This window comes from Pogona vitticeps, chromosome 9, assembly GCF_051106095.1.
Source record: "Pogona vitticeps strain Pit_001003342236 chromosome 9, PviZW2.1, whole genome shotgun sequence".
Classification (NCBI taxonomy): Eukaryota; Metazoa; Chordata; class Lepidosauria; order Squamata; family Agamidae; genus Pogona; species Pogona vitticeps.
In genome coordinates, this window is record NC_135791.1 from 18,088,302 (window position 1) to 18,106,940 (window position 18,639).

Here is an 18,639-nt window from a genome sequence, read left to right on the forward strand (position 1 = left end):
AAGGGCCTGGAGCTGGTCAGCCATACCCTCTCTACCACTTTGCTGAGGAAAGAAACAATGGCAACGGGCCTATAATTGCCAATGTCATCTGCCACCAAGCTTGGTTTCTTCCGAATGGGCCTAATGAGTGTCTCCTGGAGAGACCCATTAATTATTGCAGTGGCCCATTTGGTTGTTATAGGCCTGGCTACTTTGATTTGGCACTTCGATACGCCAAGCTGAGTTCAGTGCCTGGAACTGATGCCAATCCCCAGCCGACCAGACACCAACCAGCCAGCCACGTTTCTCTGGGCCACCACAACACCGACGTCCTCACCGATGCCAACCTGCCAGTCGACAGAAGCAGTGTCCCCACAGTGGGAGGTTTCCTCTGCAGGAGGCATCTGTCCAAAGGTGTGGGCAAGAGAAGGGCAGAATGAAAAAAAAAGCCATGATTCTTCGCAGATGTCCTAAACACTCTAAGGGCTCCACACCTCCAGCAGCAAAGCAGCAGCACAACAGCAATCCACTCTGGCAAAGCTAGAGCTCGTCCTTCAAACCGGCAAGTTTGCCTTTCCAGTTGAGGCAACTGAGGCAAGTAGGAATCCACAGCCTTGAACCCAGGAGCGTTGGCCCAAGGAAGTCGAAGGGGGAGCGAAAACAAAATTGCAACAGTTGCAGAAAAGTTATGGTAAAATCAAAACTGCTAGACGGTTGCAAGAAAGAATAGCAAGAAAGCAACAGATACACCAGAGTGAAAACAAATGAATCCAAAGTACTGTAAGCAAAAACCGAAAGAAAAGAAACAGAGTGTAGCGGAGGAAGAACGTAGACCTCCACTAGCCGGCCACCATCTTTCATAGCATGGTCATAGCATTGTCTACCTCCTGGATTCCAGTGTTGCCCCCACCCCGAACTTCACCCTTCTGATTTTTCTTTCTTTTCCCATATTGTTGGTTTGGTGTGGGTGTGTGTGGGATGGTTTCAAAGATTGCAAAATGATATAGAATATATTATGCTGTTACAGGAGACAGAGATGTGTAGCAGAGATACTGAAAATCCATCTGACCCAAAAGACGGGGGATCATTGGAATCAATTTCATGGAAAATGGTCTCAGAAGAAAATTCTGAAACACAGGTATGTAATTATTTGTGGAAAGGTGGTGCCAGAGGCATGCTATAGTTGATCATTATGCATGTTTGTTAAAACCCATTTTTTTATTATTCAGGGATCACCACATAGAGCTTTAAGCAATATTCTTCAACTAGAAGTAAGAGACACACCTCTGAGAAAAACGCAAAGCCATGGCATGCATTGTGGGGGCTGGCACTGATGAAGCATTGTCTGAACATCTGGAAGATGATTGTGAAGGTTGCCCAGCTCCTGGACAAGAAACACGTCTGTTTGTTCTGGGATGAACATAGCTTTTCAAGAATGCTGCAGACACTATGTGGAAAAATCTGTTTTAAAAGCCTGCTTCACCTTGTTATTCCAATAGGTTATAGCTGTAATATGCTTTTTCTGGCACAGAGAGATATTGATCAGACAATAATAATTAATCACCAAAATAGGCAGATCTCACAAGGCATATAGACTTTGGAAAAAGTGCTAAGAAAGTCAGATGAACGCTTTTAAAAATATGTGTCAAAGGTAATCAATAAGAGACCTTACACTACATTCCTTATACCATCCAGTATAAAATTATGAATAAAAGTTTTTCTTAAAGCAGTTGTTTTCAGTTTATCATTTATCCCATAGGGTTTTGGGGTAGGTGGGTGGCTCAAATATTAATGGCAGGGGGAAAAAAGGCTCAGGACCATAAATGCCTGTTCTCAAAGCCGTCATTCTGTGCATAATTACCCCCATGCTGCTTCCTAGATAAGAGACCTTGCCTCAACATCTATTCATTCCTTTTCCTGGTATCCATAAAGGCCAAGGAGAGGTCAAATAGCCTTCCTGTTATGGCTTGTTCATAGGAAATTAGCCAGATTCAGGTAACACTCACATGTAAGCACAGAAAACAGGTCTGCTATATATCCTAAGCTGCTTCTGGGGTAGGAAAAGCAGCCAATCTTAGGCAGCATGAAAAGATTAAAAATATATAAAAGCTGGACCCCTTTGTAAAACATCTTTCTGCTTTCTTTCTTTTTTTTAATTTTCCTTATAACAGGCTAGGGTAAGGCAAGGGGCAGCTGGGATAGGGGTACCCTCAGAGGGGGCAGATTTGAACAGATACATTACAAATCAATATTTTTCATAGTAGTTCTATACATTCTCTTCTAGTAATATTTCCACATAACTTAAAGAAATACAGTGGTGCCTCATGACCATAATCCGTTCAAGAAAATGGGCATAACTAGAAATGGTTGTAAGTCAAAGCACCATTTCCGATTGAAATGCACTGAAATGCAATTAATCCATTCCGGCTGAAGAAAACAAATTTAAAAAATCACTGCAAGACCCATCAGGAACACGATTAATCCCTTCCGGCTGAAGGGGTTGGGGGAAGGAAAGCAAGCAGACCCCCCAAGACCCACCAGAAATGAGGGGAACACCAAAAAACAAACAATCTCCCCAAGACCCATCAGAAATGGGGGGGAGACTCCAAAAAACAAACCCCCCAAGGCCAGCACAGCACAGAAACATAACCCCCCAGCCCAAAACCATCATTCAGGATTTTCAGGAGTCAGTGGAATTTCCTTAACTTGTGCAAAGCATTCATTTAAGGTAGGGTCTTCCTTTTGTTCTTTGATGAAAGATAGATTCTTAGGGTTTCTCAGAATAACCAGATCATAAGACTATGGAAAGCATATTATGCAGAGGCAAAAAAGAGTGGCTGCTCAGGTTCTAACATATATCAGGGACAATATAGCATGAATGGATGAGAACAATGTGCAATCGCAAAAAATGGGTGTTTTTCAGGTTCTAACACATCTGTGGGGCAATATAACATGAATGCCATAGAGACTGCTGATTTCTTTCAAACAGCAGTCATGAACATCATAAAGATGGGAATGATGTATGGTAGGTAGGAAGAATGTATGGTACATATGTTAGAAAATCTGTCTGAACTGCAAAGGTTCAGTGGCACGATTAAACCTGTTGCACGTTCTTCTTGTGCAAACCTATCTCCCAAATACTTGTATGCTTATTGTTTGTGGCTTTAAATATTGTCTTTCAATGCTGTAAGCCATCTTGGGTGATTTTAAAGGAGAAAAGCTGGGTAAATCTCTTTTAAATAAATAGATATTTGCTCTGCCACATATCAGTGAATGAGCTCTAAAATCTGAGCTGACATTAAAATCTGAAAATGTCCCATGTCAATCAAAAAGTATCTCAAATGCATGGAACATTATGCAGCATACTGAAATATGCAGATGTTCCCACAAAATCAAAACTAAACTATTCAAATTAGTAAGGCTGTCGCTCAAAGACAGACATCTAAATTAATTGTTCGTGTTTCGACCTTGATTGATCAATTAACTGCATAAATCTCCATATACAGTAGGAAAAATGTTCCAAAGAGGAAAGTAAGATTCTTTTTTAATAGTATAAATCCTTAGCAGCTCATATACAGGCAGCACCTCACCCCAATACTGGCAGGGGAGGGGGTTGCCTATGCCTAGCCTAAAACTACTAATATATGCCCGTATCATAGCAGGTGTGATCTCAGAATATTATTTTTCACACACAGAAGAAATTATGGTTTTTCAGACTGTGCTTTTCACTTTTTTCTAAGTATTTCTATATTTCCAAAATTAGTCTTGGTTTATGAATTGTCCTATAGCTAAAATTCTGAAGGCAGCACATATAATTACCATATTTTTCTGTTTATAAGACACCCGCCATGTATAAGATGCTCCCCTCCCACTTTTCTAACCCAAAATTTCTTTGCTTGCAAGAAAGGGGAGGGGGAAAGCAGGGATCAAAGCACTTTGTTTTCTGCTTTGCCCCTCCACTTTCTTGCGAGGAAAGTGCTTTTCCCCTCCACTTTCTGTCTGCTTCAGAGATCAAGAAATTGTGAACTGCTCTTCCCAAAGCTGATGCCCTCTGGGTGTGTTGGCCCACAGCTCCTGTAATTGGTGACGCTAGGGGTGCTGGGTGTCATAGTTCAGCTGGCAGGGACTGATGGGCATTGTAGTCCAACATATGCAGAGGGCAAGAGGTTGGGAACAGCTGTCTTGAATTATCTGTGGTTACAAGAGCTGAGCTAACCTGTCTTTTCTACTTGAGAGTTCATGTGAGTTTTGTCTTATTGTTCCAGAGATGTTGTTATGACCTAAACAATTTTTCTTCTTCTCTTCCACCTCCTTAGACAGCAATTTTAGAATGCAAGTCTTCCTGTAAAGCCAGCTCATTGTTCTATTTGCCAAATGGTAGGGTGTACTGATACCTGGATATCCACAAACACAGTTAAAGAAGCAAAAATGCTTTTAGAATTAACTAGAAGCATGTAACCTGTATTAGTATAAGGTTTTTCTTCTCTCTCACCTCCTGCCCACTCACTTTTGAACCACCGGATGGCCAGGTTTAGGAACACAATGTGAAGATAGTCAAACATAAAACCAACAGGGAGCCAGAGACTAACATTTCGGCCCAGGAAGACAACATAATCCTATCAATAGATAAGGAAGATGCAATACACATCCCTCCAGACAGTGGGGAACATCCCTAGGACAGGCCAAAGGGGGAATTAGGGCATCTTACATATATCCATAGGGGACCAATAATGTTGTAACCTTGGCATCATCACCTAATTAGGTTTAGGATCCAAACTAGGATAATGCTGATCAATAGCATTGTAGAATATGATGGCTCCTTGTTACTCTATAAAATATCTGTACACTGTATTTTCAGGGTTTTTTTCTGCTTTTAAGAGATGTCCCAGCTTACTTCCAATAAAACTGAACTTTGGTTCAGCTGGTTGTATCGTCTGATCCCTTGCTGGAGACCAAATGAGGGAATGGGCTTTGGTCCATAACAGTACCTACTCACAAAGGCAGGCATGTAGACAATAACACTAAAAAAAACACCCTATAATGCTGATTTGCAGCTACTTTTGATGGAAGGCAGTTAAAAAGGAAGTGGATGGGAAACGAAAGCCTCATACCATGCGCTACTGCACCCTTGAGCTTACAAAGTTACTTTTGTGAAATATGACTCGCAGAATCCTTGAACCAAAGAGGCCAGTCATAATCCAAAATGTAAGTTTCCTACATTTTAAAAAAGTAATTTTCCCTGTCTCTGATATGGAGGGTCAATAAAATTTGGGAGAAACCTCTTAGGAAAGTGTACGAAAAAGTAATTAGTTATAATTTCTAGCTCCTTCCCAATCATGATGAATAGTTGATTACTATTACTGTATATGATTTTAGGAAAATAACTCTTTAGTTTTCCATTTCTCTGAAGTAATGAAATCAGTTCCTTTCGGTTCCTTTTATAATTTGAGCGCAGCGGCATGTTCTGTCATCACTGCAATGTAACTTTGTTTCACTTCTGTTAGTGGGATAAGACACTAATTTCAGATAATAAACAGTTTGTTTTCTGTTTCATAGTTATACTGGCAAAGAGTGAAGGGATAACTCCCAAAAGCAAATTTCTGGTAATTTACAAACCCCCATTTGTGCACCAGTTGAACCCCTGGGCACACAACCAGGAATCCAGACAGGTACTTGTTAATTAGCTACAAATTATGGAATTGCCCTTCATCAGCATGACTGTGTAACTGGATTTTGGCCAATGCCCCATGAAGTCTGCTTAACGAAGAGACCAGAAATACATCAATTAATAAATAAATCAATATTTGCCCTCTTTATATTGAATTTTAATCAAGAATCATTATTCCCTCTGAATTTTGACTTACAGTCATTGAAAAAAAGAAAAAGAAAAGCCTACACATTTCACCCACGAGGGAAACAATGCTGAGGGATGGGACTTTCAGTGCTGAAGTGCTGGGACAATTTGAATTAGCTGGAGTAATGAGATCATTTACCCCCTTCCCACTCCTCCTGGGCATAGCTGAACATTTCACAATAGCTTGTGTGTGTGTGTGTGTGTGTGTGTGTGTGTGTGTGTGTGTGTGTGAGAGAGAGAGAGAGAGAGAGAGGGGGGGGGAGTTTCTTAGTACCAATAGATTGTTCTGTAAATTGATCCATTCTCCTCTTTCCTTTGGGAGGCTGCTGAGAAAGGAACAGATTTGGCCCAAGGGATTCCAGTGGCCAACTTCCTAATACACATAAAAGGCTGCAGCCTTCATGGACGTCTAGCAACGTCAGCTGTTGGAAAATTGTCGTTTTGTGAAGAATCAGTTCCCGAAGCAGGGAACTGATAATCGCAAAGCGAAATTCCCCCATAGGAAACATCATTTTGCGGTCGCAAAAGCGATCACAAAATCGTTGTCGTAATGCGCTTTCATCATTAAATGAAGCAATCGTAATGCGAGGCACCACTTAACTGTACACATTAAAGGCTGCTGCCTGCATGGACATCTGGCAAACCTCTGCCCCGTATCTCCAGTCCCCCGAAACCCTTCTTTGCTATGTCATGGACAGGACGGCTTCAGTGGTCTCTTCCAACTCTATGACTCTATGGAGAATTGCCCCCTCTTTACCACCACCGCCCTGAAACTGTCTGCTCCGCTCTCCGCTTCTGCCTTGGGGCTCCGCTTTCTTTGTAAGCAGCGGCTCTTTAAGTTCAGGTCCACTCCAGCCCTTGCCCTGCCACACACCCCCTTCCCAAAAGACGGCAGAACAAAGCTGTGCTGTGTGAAAGGAAATGTTGAGGCCTGGGCAGGAATCTCAGCTCCGAGGAGGGCACTCGGCCAAACAGCTGGGCCCATTGTATGGTGAAGGGTTCGGCTTTTGCTGTGTACAGGGCTTTATGGCTCGGCGTTTGCGGGCGGGGTGTGTGCGCGCGAGAGGGCCAAATGGCCCTGGTGTCAAGGAGAGTGGAAACTATTCGACCATGTTAGAGCTTGAGGGGAGGGCGCCATGGAAATGGAGAGAGAACATTGACCCTACAGGAACTGGCAGTCCTCTCGCCCCCCCCTCCCCACCGCCCCCAAAGAGCAAACCCCATGTACAAAAAAGCTATTAGAGCAAAAACAACACAGCTTCTCCTCAGAGGCTGTAATTACAGAGCAGGCCAAGCTATTTTAGATTAGAGTTTTAAGAAATGTTGGTCCTTTAATTAAATGCCTCTTAAGTTAGGGAAACAAAAGGAGGAAATATATCCATAGGGGCCACAACGTACTTGGACACAATCTAAAGGCAAGGGTAGGTGACACCTTTCTTAGACCACTAAAAATCACAAACAAATGCAAGTTTTCAGCCAATATATACTTTCATTGGGCAGGGAACTACTTATTTGTGGATGGCACCGAAACAATAGGAAAAAAAAACAGAAGAGTTCTCAAACTCCTGGCTAGATGTCAATACAAGCCTTCTTCACAAAAGTGAGACTCACTGTGTATGAACGCTGAGAAGAGGAAAAAATGATTTGTTTCAAATGTGGTGCTGGAGGAGAGCTTTGTGGATGCCCTGGACTGCTAGACAGGTGAAGAAGTAGGTCCTAGAACAAATCAAGCCTGAACTATCTCTGGGGACAAAAAAAAAATTGTTGAAACTGACCCTATCCTACTTTGAGCACATCACGAGTAGGCAGGATTCCCTGGAAAAGACCATAATGCTGGGGAAGGTAGAAGGTAGCAGGAAAAGAGGAAGACCAAATACAAGATGGATTGACTGTCTGAAGGAACCCACAGGCCTGGGTTTGCAAGAGCTGAGCAGAGCTGTTGAGAACAGAGCATATTGAAGATTGCTCATTTATAGGGTCACCAAGAGTCAGAGAAAATTTGGCAGCACAACAACAAAATGAGGAATGGGAAGTCAAGAGTGTTGGGTTTAAATGTCTTGGGTCAGTCCTCATCTACTATAAGCAGAAGGAGCTCTGTAAGTTCCCATCATCTGCTAACTTGCTGGAAGTGCCTGGGATAGTCCTGGAAATAATACGCAATTTTGTATCATGAAACTTAAGGTCCTTCTCAACCACAGGAAATAATGGGAGAAGATCGGCCCATGACCCACTTCTTGGAGTGCAGGCTTTTCTTGATCTGCGTCACCTAGAGCAGTGGTCCTCAACCTTGGGCCTCCAGATGTTTTTAGACTACAACTCCCAGAAGCCTTCACCACCACCTCTGCTGGCCTGGATTTCTGGGAGTTGAAGTCCAAGAACATCTGGAGGTCCAAGGTTGGGGACCATTGACCTAGAGCACTGGTTCTTAACCTTGGGTTACTCAGGTGTTTTTGGACTGCAACTCCCAGAAGCCTTCACAGCTAGCTGTGCTGGATGGGTTTCTGGGAGTTGCAGTTCAAAAACACCTGAGTAACAAAGGTTAAGAACCACTGACCTAGAGAAGACCCTCAGCTGATGATTCAGGAGGCCCTTGAAGTACTTCCTGACAACTTTCTGAATGGTTATGCAGAGCTCACTGGGAATTTTCCTCCAAGGACCTCGCAGAAAGGTTGCTCTTGAGGAGAGAGAACAGTTCCAGCAGGGGGCCTTCCTGCACCACCAAAACCATTCATTCGGGCTGGTAGAATAAGGCAGAGAGAGAGAGAGAGAGAGAGAGAGAGAGAGAGAGAGAGAGAGAGAGACTTTACGATATGAAAAGAGATAGATGGCAGGTGTGAGCAGCACTGTGTCAAAACCGTGATCCTGTTGGAGCTCATCTAACTGGTACACAATGAATCTCTGACTGCTTTGCTGAACAACAAGAAGAACAATGAGCAAGTTTCTAGTCCCTAGGGCAAAAAAAAGGGTTCAATTTAACCTATGTAGACATAGACTGGTGAAGCCAGAAGAGGTCGGACCTAATCAGTAAGGAAATGAGGCTTTTGTGCTTGTGTTTTCTCCTCCATCTTTACAAGTCTGTGTTTCCCACAACACTTCAATGGAGGAGTTGGTTTGCCTTAAATTCTCTGGTTGATTGAATCCATATCCACTTTGCCATGCATAGAATGCCCCTCCAGTATATCCTTTTGTTTCCTGGCTATAGAACAGGAATGGGGAAACTCTGACATTCTTGGCTTTTTTATATCAACTCCCATAATCCCCTATCATGGACCATCTTGGCTGAGGCTTCTGGGACTTGAAGTCGAAAAAAAATTGCATGCCAAATATCCCCAAGCTCATTATAGCACTTGTTATCAAGGGTGGCAGTCTCCCACTTTCCCCCCTCCATTTCACCTGGTTTCTCATACATACTGGACATTTATGTTCTGGTTTAGCAAAACCAACCTCTCAATTTCCTTCCATGATGGCTTGGGTGGGGGAGCTTTCTTGCATTAATGTAGAAAATTGCTGCCCCAGATCACAGGGGCCTGATAGTTGAAGATCACTCTTTGGTTCAGATGTAGATATTTCAGATTGGGAACCCATCAGGTGCAGGATTACAGCTCCCCTCTTCATGGATGACGGGGTGTGCTAGTGATTGCAAGTGGGAGTTGTAGTCTAAAAATATGTGGAGGTGCTATTTAGGAGGTGTCAGACGGAGGGGCTTATGGAAGGTATTGTGCTACTGCCATGGGAGAATTCTGAGTCCCAGGTTCAGATCTGCACTCAGTTGTGAAGTTGTCCATCCTAGCTGGGGTAGTGTAGAAGATGAAGTCCAGAACATCTGATGATGCCAGGTTGGGTGGAGCTGATACAGATATACTTAGAGATATAATTAGTTGGTTTCACCCTCACCATGACAACGATTCACCCAGTAAACAGATGCCTTAATTTACTCCTGCCCCCATAGCAATTTTTCTACCTTCGTTTTCTGCAGTTGGCACAACAGTAGAAGAAACCCTGCTATATAGCTCAGTGGTTTAGGCACCTTGCTGTGGAGCCAGAGGTTGGGAGTTTCGTTTCCGCACTGTACCTCTTTGACAGGGGCTGGACTTGATGATCTATTGGGTCCCTTCCATCTCTGCAGTTCTCACATTATATCTCAGTAGAATTTCTGGTGAATTCTAAGGCAAGTAGGGAACGTTTGGATTCAGCTAGACTAGCAGCAGGGAGCGAACGACTGTGTGCCACTGGGAAAAAGTTGGGCTTGATTAGAATGATCTAATCAAGCTTGACCGTTCATATGAAAATAGCTCCTGCCAATATTGTGAAGTAGCTCAATAAGCAAGCCACTTCAGGATATTGACAAATGAATCATTTCCTCTGCTTGACAGAGGACAGGGGAAGTGGGGGGAGAATGGGTTTTGGATTGTATACTGTATGTACTACTGCTGATGAAGTGCAGCAGTTATAAAAGAAAACCTTGGTTGAGAGTTCGATTCCCCCACTGTGCCTCCTCCGTGATCCACCAGGTCCCTTCCAGCCCTGCAGTTCTAAGATTACTATTAGAGTCTATGCATTGTAAATACCGGCAGTTGTTCACAACCTGAAGCATCTGGGCTATATCTCTTTGTCTCGCGTGCAACTCAAGTTGGCCTCTCCATGCATAAGGGGATTTTTGCTATCTCAAGCAACAAACCATTCTAGGCTGGCTGTTCAAAATCCTTGTGAACGGGGCGCCCCACTTCCCCTTCTGCTTACATGTCAGATTCATGAGGAGGGAAGAACCCCCATCCCCACCCCCAGGGCTTCTGAGAGCACAGATCCACATGCTGTGGAAAAACTCCGGAGTGCCACGGAAAGGGAAGCCCCACGCGCCTTGCATGTCATTTTTTCCAGAGGGCATTTGAAAATCTGACTTGGTCCTTCCTCACTCCTCATTGCCACAGGGATGGGTGGTGATGGTGAGGATCATCATCCTCTCTCTCCCCCCTCCCTCCTTTTAAATGGCATGCCCACTCCACAGCGAAGTTGGTAGCTGTGCCAGCTAAGCGGCTCCGTTTCTATTGGTTGGCGGCGGGGCTCGGTGGATGTGCGTGCGTGTGTGTGTGTGTGCGCGGCGCGCGCCTGTCAGCGGCGGTGATGTATCTGCGGAGACAAGAGGAGAGAAAGGGAGCGAGCGGGAGAGGGCGAGGAAGGGAGGGAGGGCTGGGGGACCCGATGCCGTCCTTAGGTTAGATCGCAGAAACCAGGGGCTTGATGATCTCCTGGACCGGGTCAGGATCTGAGCGGCCGCAGGCGGAGAAAAGGGCCGCTGGTGCTTTGATATTCGACTCACGCGAAAAGAAATGTGCTTTTGATAGAGATCGCCAGATAGATTTCAAGGGTGGCTGCTATATTGTGTATTCATTGATTCATTTTTTTTAAAAGACACATAGCAAACCTGGGCTGGTGGAGATAAGGATCTCCAGGGGAGGTGCGTCTTGGAAGCGACGCAGCTTTGAGGCCATTCCCCCCCCCCCCGTGGTGGATGGGGCCAGGCGGCGGCGCGGCGGCGGATGGTATCCGGAGGACTGCGGGCTCGAACTAACGTTGCCTCGGAGCTGGGCGCAAGGATGAACCGGGACACGAGGCGCCGGCCGCGGGATTAGATCGCGGCGGCGGCGGCGGCGGCGCGCGGAAGGGGGGGCGCAGGGTGCGTGCCTGCGTGTGTGTGTGCCGTGGGAAAGCGGAGGCTCCGCGTTGCGGGTTTGCACGCGGCGAGACGACGAGGAAGTGGAGGCGACGGGAGGCGACCAGCGAGCCCGGGCCGGCGGAGGAAAGGTGGAGAAAGAGGCGGAGGATGGGCTGGCGCCTGGGTATTGGGGGGGCCGGCGCCCCCCTCCTGTTGCTGCTGCTCCTGGCCGGGCAGGGCGCCGGCCGCAAGCCCCCCAAGAGGAAGTGCCCCCTCGGCTGCACCTGCACCAAGGACACGGCGCTCTGCGAGAAGGTCAAGGAGATCCCCCGGGACCTGCCCCAAAACCTCCACTCCTTGTAAGCCCGGCTCTCCCTCTGCTTCCCCCCCCTTTCCCCGGGTTTTTTCTTTGGGGGGGGGAAGGCGGAGGATCGGGGCCGGGGTCACCTGCCCTCTCCAAGCCAACCGTTCCTCTCCCCCCCCCCGGTGTGTGTGTGTGTGTGTGGAGGCGTCGGACAGGAAGGGGTTAAGGGGGGTCCCCCCCACCGCGAGGGGGGGAAGGCCCCGGACTCAGAGCATGCTTGGTCTAAGAGGACTGTGGTTTATTCATAAAGACAGTCCTTAGATCGGTGGCTGGGGGCCATTGCTTTGGGTGGGGGAAGGCAGGGATGAAATTTACAGCCCCCCAAGTGCTTCCCCCTCTTTTACAAAAATTACGCCCCTCCCCAGATGCCTTCCGAAGGCACTGCTTGGAAGGGCTGACCTGAGAGAGCTGGGGGCAACGTCCCTCTGCAGGTCCCCCCCTCCCTGTTATCTAAGGTAAACCTGGTGCCACTCAGCGGAGGGAGGGAGGGAGGGTTCTTGGCCCAAGAGAACAGGCAGATGATTTACTGGGGTGTCCTGATGGCCCTACAAGTCCTGACAGTAGGTGGGTTTCCATGGTTAGCTAAGAATGGGCCGTTAGAGCCAGCTGCAAGGCATGGGGGTGCTTGATCTCCCCATCTGTGATGTGCTGATGGGTTGGCTGGTGTGTCTGTGGCACTAAGAACGTGCATGAAATCCTGGAGGGTTCCCCCTTGTCCAGGTGCCTCCCCAGCCGTCTTAGAGGCAATCCAGAATCTCCCCAGCTCCACAAGCCGCCTGTGCTTTCTCTCCTGGAGTGGCTTTCTTCCACAGAGGGACCCTTCCCTTGCCACAAGATGCTGTGCACTGCAATGCCCATCATCCACAGAAAGCCATAGCTGTATGTGTGGTGTGTGGTGTGACTTGTACAGCAACACATCTAGAAGGCATTGGGTTATGCAGCGACTCCTCTAGAGCAGGGATCTGGCCCTCTGAATGGGGACAACGAAGGACTATGCCCACCATTATTTGTCAGGTGGGCTGGCGAGAACTGGTTTCTCACCCTACCTTACCATTTGAAGTGAGTGCTCCAAGGCGATGCATGTGTTTTAAAACCGGGGAGATCGAATGGCTATGGACTATCCTGCTGGCAGGACTGGAGAGGCTACCTGTGACCATGCCCAGGTTTCCCACAAGTGGCCTGGACGTTGCATAGAGGCAAAAGTGAAGCTGCTTGGAGGTGTAGCCCTTCCAAAGGGAAACTCGTGGTTTTAAAAGCAAGAAAGCTGTAGCCTACAGAGATACCGTAGCTGAAATGACCACCCTGGAAGCTGCATGGGCAAAACAAAACAAACGCATGGAGGCGGATTTAGTCACAGTGACTGCTTTTTGTGCAGCAGTGAAAGTGTGGGAAGAAACATTAGGAGGGCCTAAAATCCCCAGCTAATTTCTTGGCTTTTTTGCGGTGCGGTTTATCAGCCCTTCTCTCAGGGGGCGCTGAGGTCCTGATGGGGTGGGTGGTGCCATTTTTGCTGCTGGTGCCAGTGCTCCTGCAGCCGGCATCTTCTGCCAAGCCATTCAGCTGCTGCTCTTCCCTACCCCCCCTCTCTCCCCTCCCCACCCCATTTCTCTCTTGCAGGTCTCTCATCCGCTCAGGATTTACTGAGATCTTAGAAGGCAGCTTTCAACAGGTGCCGTCTCTTCAGCTGCTGTAAGGAACTTGATGCATCCCTTGTGTTGTGAGTGGTGTGTGTGTCAAACCGTACGTATGGCTATCCCTCCTTCAGGGCATCTGTGATATGTGGGGTGTCCGTCTTTCTGTTTGCCATCCTCTTACTGTCTCCAGTATGTGACCTGTGAGTTTGAATCCTTTTCTATTCACATTAGAAACTGAGAAGTGTGGACATTTGACTATGGTCTTTAGAGCAGTGGTCCCCAACCTTGGGCTTCCAGATGTTCTTGGACTTCAACTCCCAGAAATCCTGGCCAGCAGAGGGGGTGGTGAAGGCTTCTGGGAATTGTTGACTTTCCTCTCAGCCACAGGAGCCCTAAGATCTGAATGCCAGGGTGACGACTCCTTACCACCCACAACTATTTGCCCAACAGCGTGGACAACAAACCTTAAACGTTTCAATGCCTTCGGTCAGGAGCAATTGGTGCCTTGCGCTTCTGAGAGCCAACCTTTCAGGAGGATCTGCTATGCTTCATGGAGGATCTAGCAGTGATGTTCTTCTTCACAGTTCCGCTAACCTGGCCTCTTAAGAACAGTCCCAAAGTGCAAGCAGCTTGTATTGATCCATATCCTGAAAATGGTCAGAGAGGTTTTAATTTCCACCAGAAGCAAGTCTTTTGTAAAGCTGATGGACCTTAATTACCATTTCAAGACCAAAAGCACCTTGAAATACTCTGCATTATAGCAGGGATCATTCCCAACTGTATCACATTGCAAGGAAAATCTGTCCCCCCTTATTCCTTTTTATTTTTATTTACCTTTATTGATATATGATTGTTTTTGCTTTATTTGTTTATTTGTTCATTAAAGAGCAGTGCCTTGCTCCAATCAGGTGGTATTAAAATAGAATAGATAAAATACAATAAAATAAATATTGTGAGAATTGCAGCTAAACTACAAGAGTACAGAAAGCCTGTGTGGAATGGCAGATAACCTCCACATCTCTGCTGCTATAAAAGCCCTGGAGCATGGCTCCAGCAAGCAGAGGCTCCCCTTACAACACTGGATCTAATCCTTTGGGATGTTGGTTACACTTTTTCTGTCTTCCACCCAGAACGTAGTTGTCTTTCCTTCCTGGTTCCCAAAATCTGACCTGTTTGCTTCTCTTACCCACTCCCTATTCTAGCTTGATCACATACAGCTCCCTGGAACTGATCGGGGACGACGCCTTTGTTGGACTTATACACCTGGAATACCTGTGAGTGTGTAAGAGTGGTGGCTTCTGGGAGTTTTTTTGGGGGGAGAGAAGCATGAACGCTTGGGATGGTGTGGTGCTGTGGGTTGCGAGGTGGCATAATAAGCTTGTGAAGGCTATGGGGGAAGAATGGGAAAGTGGATCTTGTAAAGGTAGTGGGTTTTGTAAGATGTAAGATTATGGTGAATATAAGCGGTTCGGGACCTCAGTACATGGCCAAATGCCCACTTCCAGCAGGGACTTTCACTCCAAAGGAGGCCTGGAAAGAGGAAGCAAGGAATCAGGCCTTCTCGGCGGTCGCTCCTTGCCTCTGGAATGACCTGCCATCTGAACTTCGCCTGCCTCCCCTCTCTAGTGACTTTTAGGACACCCTTGGAAACCTTCTGATTTCATCAGGCTTTTCAGAACAGTCTATCTGAATAGCCACCAAGAGTATCAACCTTTTAATTTTCATTACTGCCCGGCTTTTAAATGCAATGCCAATTTAATTTTAACTTCACTTTCAATTATGTTTATGTTATTTTATGTTATTCTCATCACTGTTGTGAACTGAAAATGAATTGAAAACAGACACACAGACAGACAGACAGACAGACAGACTAGATAGATAGATAGATAGATAGATAGATAGATAGATAGATAGATAGATAGATAGATAGATAGATAGATAGATAGATAGATAGATAGATAGATAGATAGATAGATAGATAGATAGATAGATAGATGAAGCTGTGTGGGAACGGCAGAGCTTGGAAAATATAGTTGTGGCCTATAGAAAGTCAATTTTCCAGACCCTGAGGAATCATTATAAGATTGCCTGACATCAGGGCATGAATGTTGATTAGAAAGAGGGCAGACAGTCAAGTAATTAAAAAGAAAAAGCTCAAGTAGGTTAACCTTTTGGTTTTTAGTCATTTAATGAATCTCAATTTCACTTTAAATACATCTCTAAGCATATTCACATAAGCAAAAGTATCATGGTTGTGGAAGATTTTGAATGAACGACTTGGAGAAAGTCTTCTTTGCAGTTTGCAATCTTTGTGGAGCAGTTCAGATATCATAACAAACTATGGTTGGGCTGCAAATCAGAGATGGTTAACTTCTGGTCCCTTGGATATTGCTGAACTGAGCACAGACAGTGACTGAGAACGGATGGGAGCTGGAAAGCCAACAATACCTGGAGTGGTACAAGTTGGCCATCTCTTCTCTCCATGAAGAAGAAACCGGCTTGATCACTCCTTTTCTTTGTTTGTGAATACACACCCCTGTGCTTGCTGGGGTTGTGATGTAACAAGCAACCCATGGTTTTCTAGGGCAATATAGTAGCTATGTGACCTGGGGATGGTGGTGATTTCAGTCCAGCACATCTGGAGGGCATCTCATTGAGGAATGCTGGTGACATTTCCAGTTGTATACTCGCTTATAGAGGAGAGTTCCACTGAACTCATGGAATACACCCGCAAGCAAACCTATTTTCAGACTGCAGTGTAAGAAAGGCATGCAACTTCAGACTAGCTTCAGAGTTGAGCAGAAAGGAAGTTTTTAATCAGAGCTTGGAAATATTACCCCCCACACACACACACACTTTTTAAAATTAAAACTCCCGGAATTCTCCATTCTGAGCTGAAGCCAAAAATGCAACATTTTTCCAAGGTGTTTTTAATTTCATCACACTGTGATCCTGGCAAAGCAATTTTCTAAGAAGTGGTAACACATTTCAGCCATAGGGAATCTAAAGGCCAAAATCCTACTGTGAAAAAAAATCCATGTTAAGGCAATCATGCAGTGGTTTTCCTTTGCTTCTTGTCTTCTGTCATACAACTCCTTCCCTAACCAGAGGAAGCTGAGGACAGCAACAGCTATACCTTTGCTTATAGGATCACTTACTTTTACTGCTTGGTTTCTGGCTTAAATGGTAGAAGGCTCATTTTCTCTCTCCATGATTGCCTAGAAAATGCAGTTCTGTGAAATCCTCCCTAAAATCTCCAGGATTCTTTGAATGAGCTCATGATTAACCCAATATTGTATACAACTGTTTCCAGGGCTAAAACAGATGTGAGAACAGTCATTCACTCAGGAATTGTATGGGATGTTTTTAAGCATAAAGAGGTAATGCAGCACTCTTAGTATGGGTTACCTTGATGGAGAAATGAAAGGGGCCTTGAATTGTTTGCAGTTCTAAACAAAGTCTGAATGCCTCTACAATACCATGTTTTTGCTATAGTTCAAGGCAAATTCCCGTACATGTGGTAGAAATGTTCCATCCAACTCTGACAGCAGAAATGGGGGGTGGGGGACAGGAGATCTGCAGTAGGATCATGCACAGGGCAAAAGTTTAAAATCCTTCTTGGAGAGTCCCATTCAGATATGGACCAGGGGAAGCTGTCCCATCAGTTATTTACTTAATGAAATGATGACTTATTCATAACTTTGTGAATGGCGTCACATCCAGTTTGATCCTCCATTTGTAAGATAAATCAGCCATATAGGGGAAGACCTCCAGTTGAAGAATCTGGGAGAAATGGGACAGAGTATGGAGCCACTAGCACTGCAGCCAAGGGAGGGGGGGGTCACCAGAGGTAGACCCAGCCACATCTAATTTGCCAATCATTCTATCCCTTTGCCAAATCTATATACGTACATCTAGCATCCCTGTGCTCGGTGAGAGTGTTGGGTTAGGTAGACAGCACCCATCTACCCAAACGATACTATTGTCTATGACTGCTAGAGAACAGAGGCTAATTAATCTAGAACTGAGGGTGGAAAGCCCTCTGATCTTGAGATTTATCTATTTTATTTATTTAAAATATTTTTACCCCACTATTCTCCTTAAAAAAGCATCCAAGGCAACTTACATCTTTAAACGACAATATTGAAAGCTAACGCCAGTGAGTGTTACTAATACTAAAAAGGATCAAATGAATACCATTCTTAAAAAAACACAAGCAATACTAAAACACATTCAAAGCAGTAAGGTTCATCCATTAAAAAAGCCTCTAGGGCAGCCAGTCATTCAGGGAAAGTTTGCCTGAACAGAAAGGTCTTTGCCTGCTTGCAGAAGGACTGTCAAGATGGGGCCAGCCTAGCCTCCAGTGGGAGTGAGTTCCAAAGTCTGGGGCCAGCAACTGGGAAGGCCCTTTCCTGTGTCCCCACCAAATGCACCTGTGAAGGTGGTGGAACTGAGAGAAAGGCCTCTCCTGATGAACTTAATAGATGAGATAAAGAGAGATGCTATCCTTGAGATGTTTTTGGATTAAAACTCCCACCCTAACCCTACCCTCACTAACCATGCCGGTGGGGTCAACAGGAGTTGCCCGTTGAAACATCCAAGGGTTTGATATCCCTCCGTCCAGGACTAGGTGCACATGCCAGTTTCAGGAGCCTCCACCGTGGGCTTTAGTCGGCTCTGTACAAGAGCTGTGCAAAGCGCTGGACCCGATCCCGGAATCCGTTCAATACTTTGGACAACTGCTGTCTAGTGCAGAACACCCTGGACAGTGCAACTGACAATCAGCAACCGCTACCCCGCCTTGGATTTTGTTATTCCGAGCAGCCAAAGCTTAGTTTCTGCATCAGCTGTCAGAAAAATGTCAGCAGGGCTATTAACACATCACGCTGTGCTGCCAAGCCAAGACAGCGGCATGTTAAAAAAGCAGGGGTGTCCTGAATAAAAGAGATGAATGCCACAGCTGGGGAAGAATCTTTTCAGATGGAGTAATAGGATGATATGATGAAGCTCTCCAAAACTGAAGGATAGTAGGATGATGCCCTGGGTCTGAGCTTCAGTAGATCATTAGATGCATTCAGATCCAGTGTCCCTTTCCGGATGCTACCGAGATACGCCCATATCAACAAGCATGTCTGCCTGTTCTCTCTAAGGCCAA

General features: G+C 45.7%; 1 protein-coding gene and 1 long non-coding RNA gene across 4 annotated transcripts in view; both read left to right on the forward strand.

Moving 5' to 3' along the window:
* Positions 1-202: 202 nt before the first annotated feature.
* Positions 203-1,706, forward strand: LOC140702077 (uncharacterized). The gene is made up of 2 exons (XR_013538492.1): positions 203-1,117; positions 1,209-1,706. It is a non-coding gene; the product is annotated as an uncharacterized LOC140702077 (long non-coding RNA).
* A 9,170-nt stretch (positions 1,707-10,876) lies between these two features.
* The window catches only part of LOC110090914 (leucine-rich glioma-inactivated protein 1), a 29,076-nt gene continuing 21,313 nt past the window's right edge, over positions 10,877-18,639 (forward strand). Inside the window, exons 1-3 of one of the 3 annotated variants that reach the window (XR_013538489.1) lie at positions 10,877-11,845; positions 13,468-13,539; positions 14,687-14,758. Coding sequence is in view for 2 of the 3 variants with exons in the window: in XM_020814793.3 (XP_020670452.2) it covers positions 11,655-11,845; positions 13,468-13,539; positions 14,687-14,758 (335 nt within the window). In the remaining variant the exon portion in view is untranslated. The remainder of the gene's footprint in view (positions 11,846-13,467; positions 13,540-14,686; positions 14,759-18,639) is intronic. The other 2 variants (XM_020814793.3, XM_020814794.3) reach the window with 2 other exon arrangements.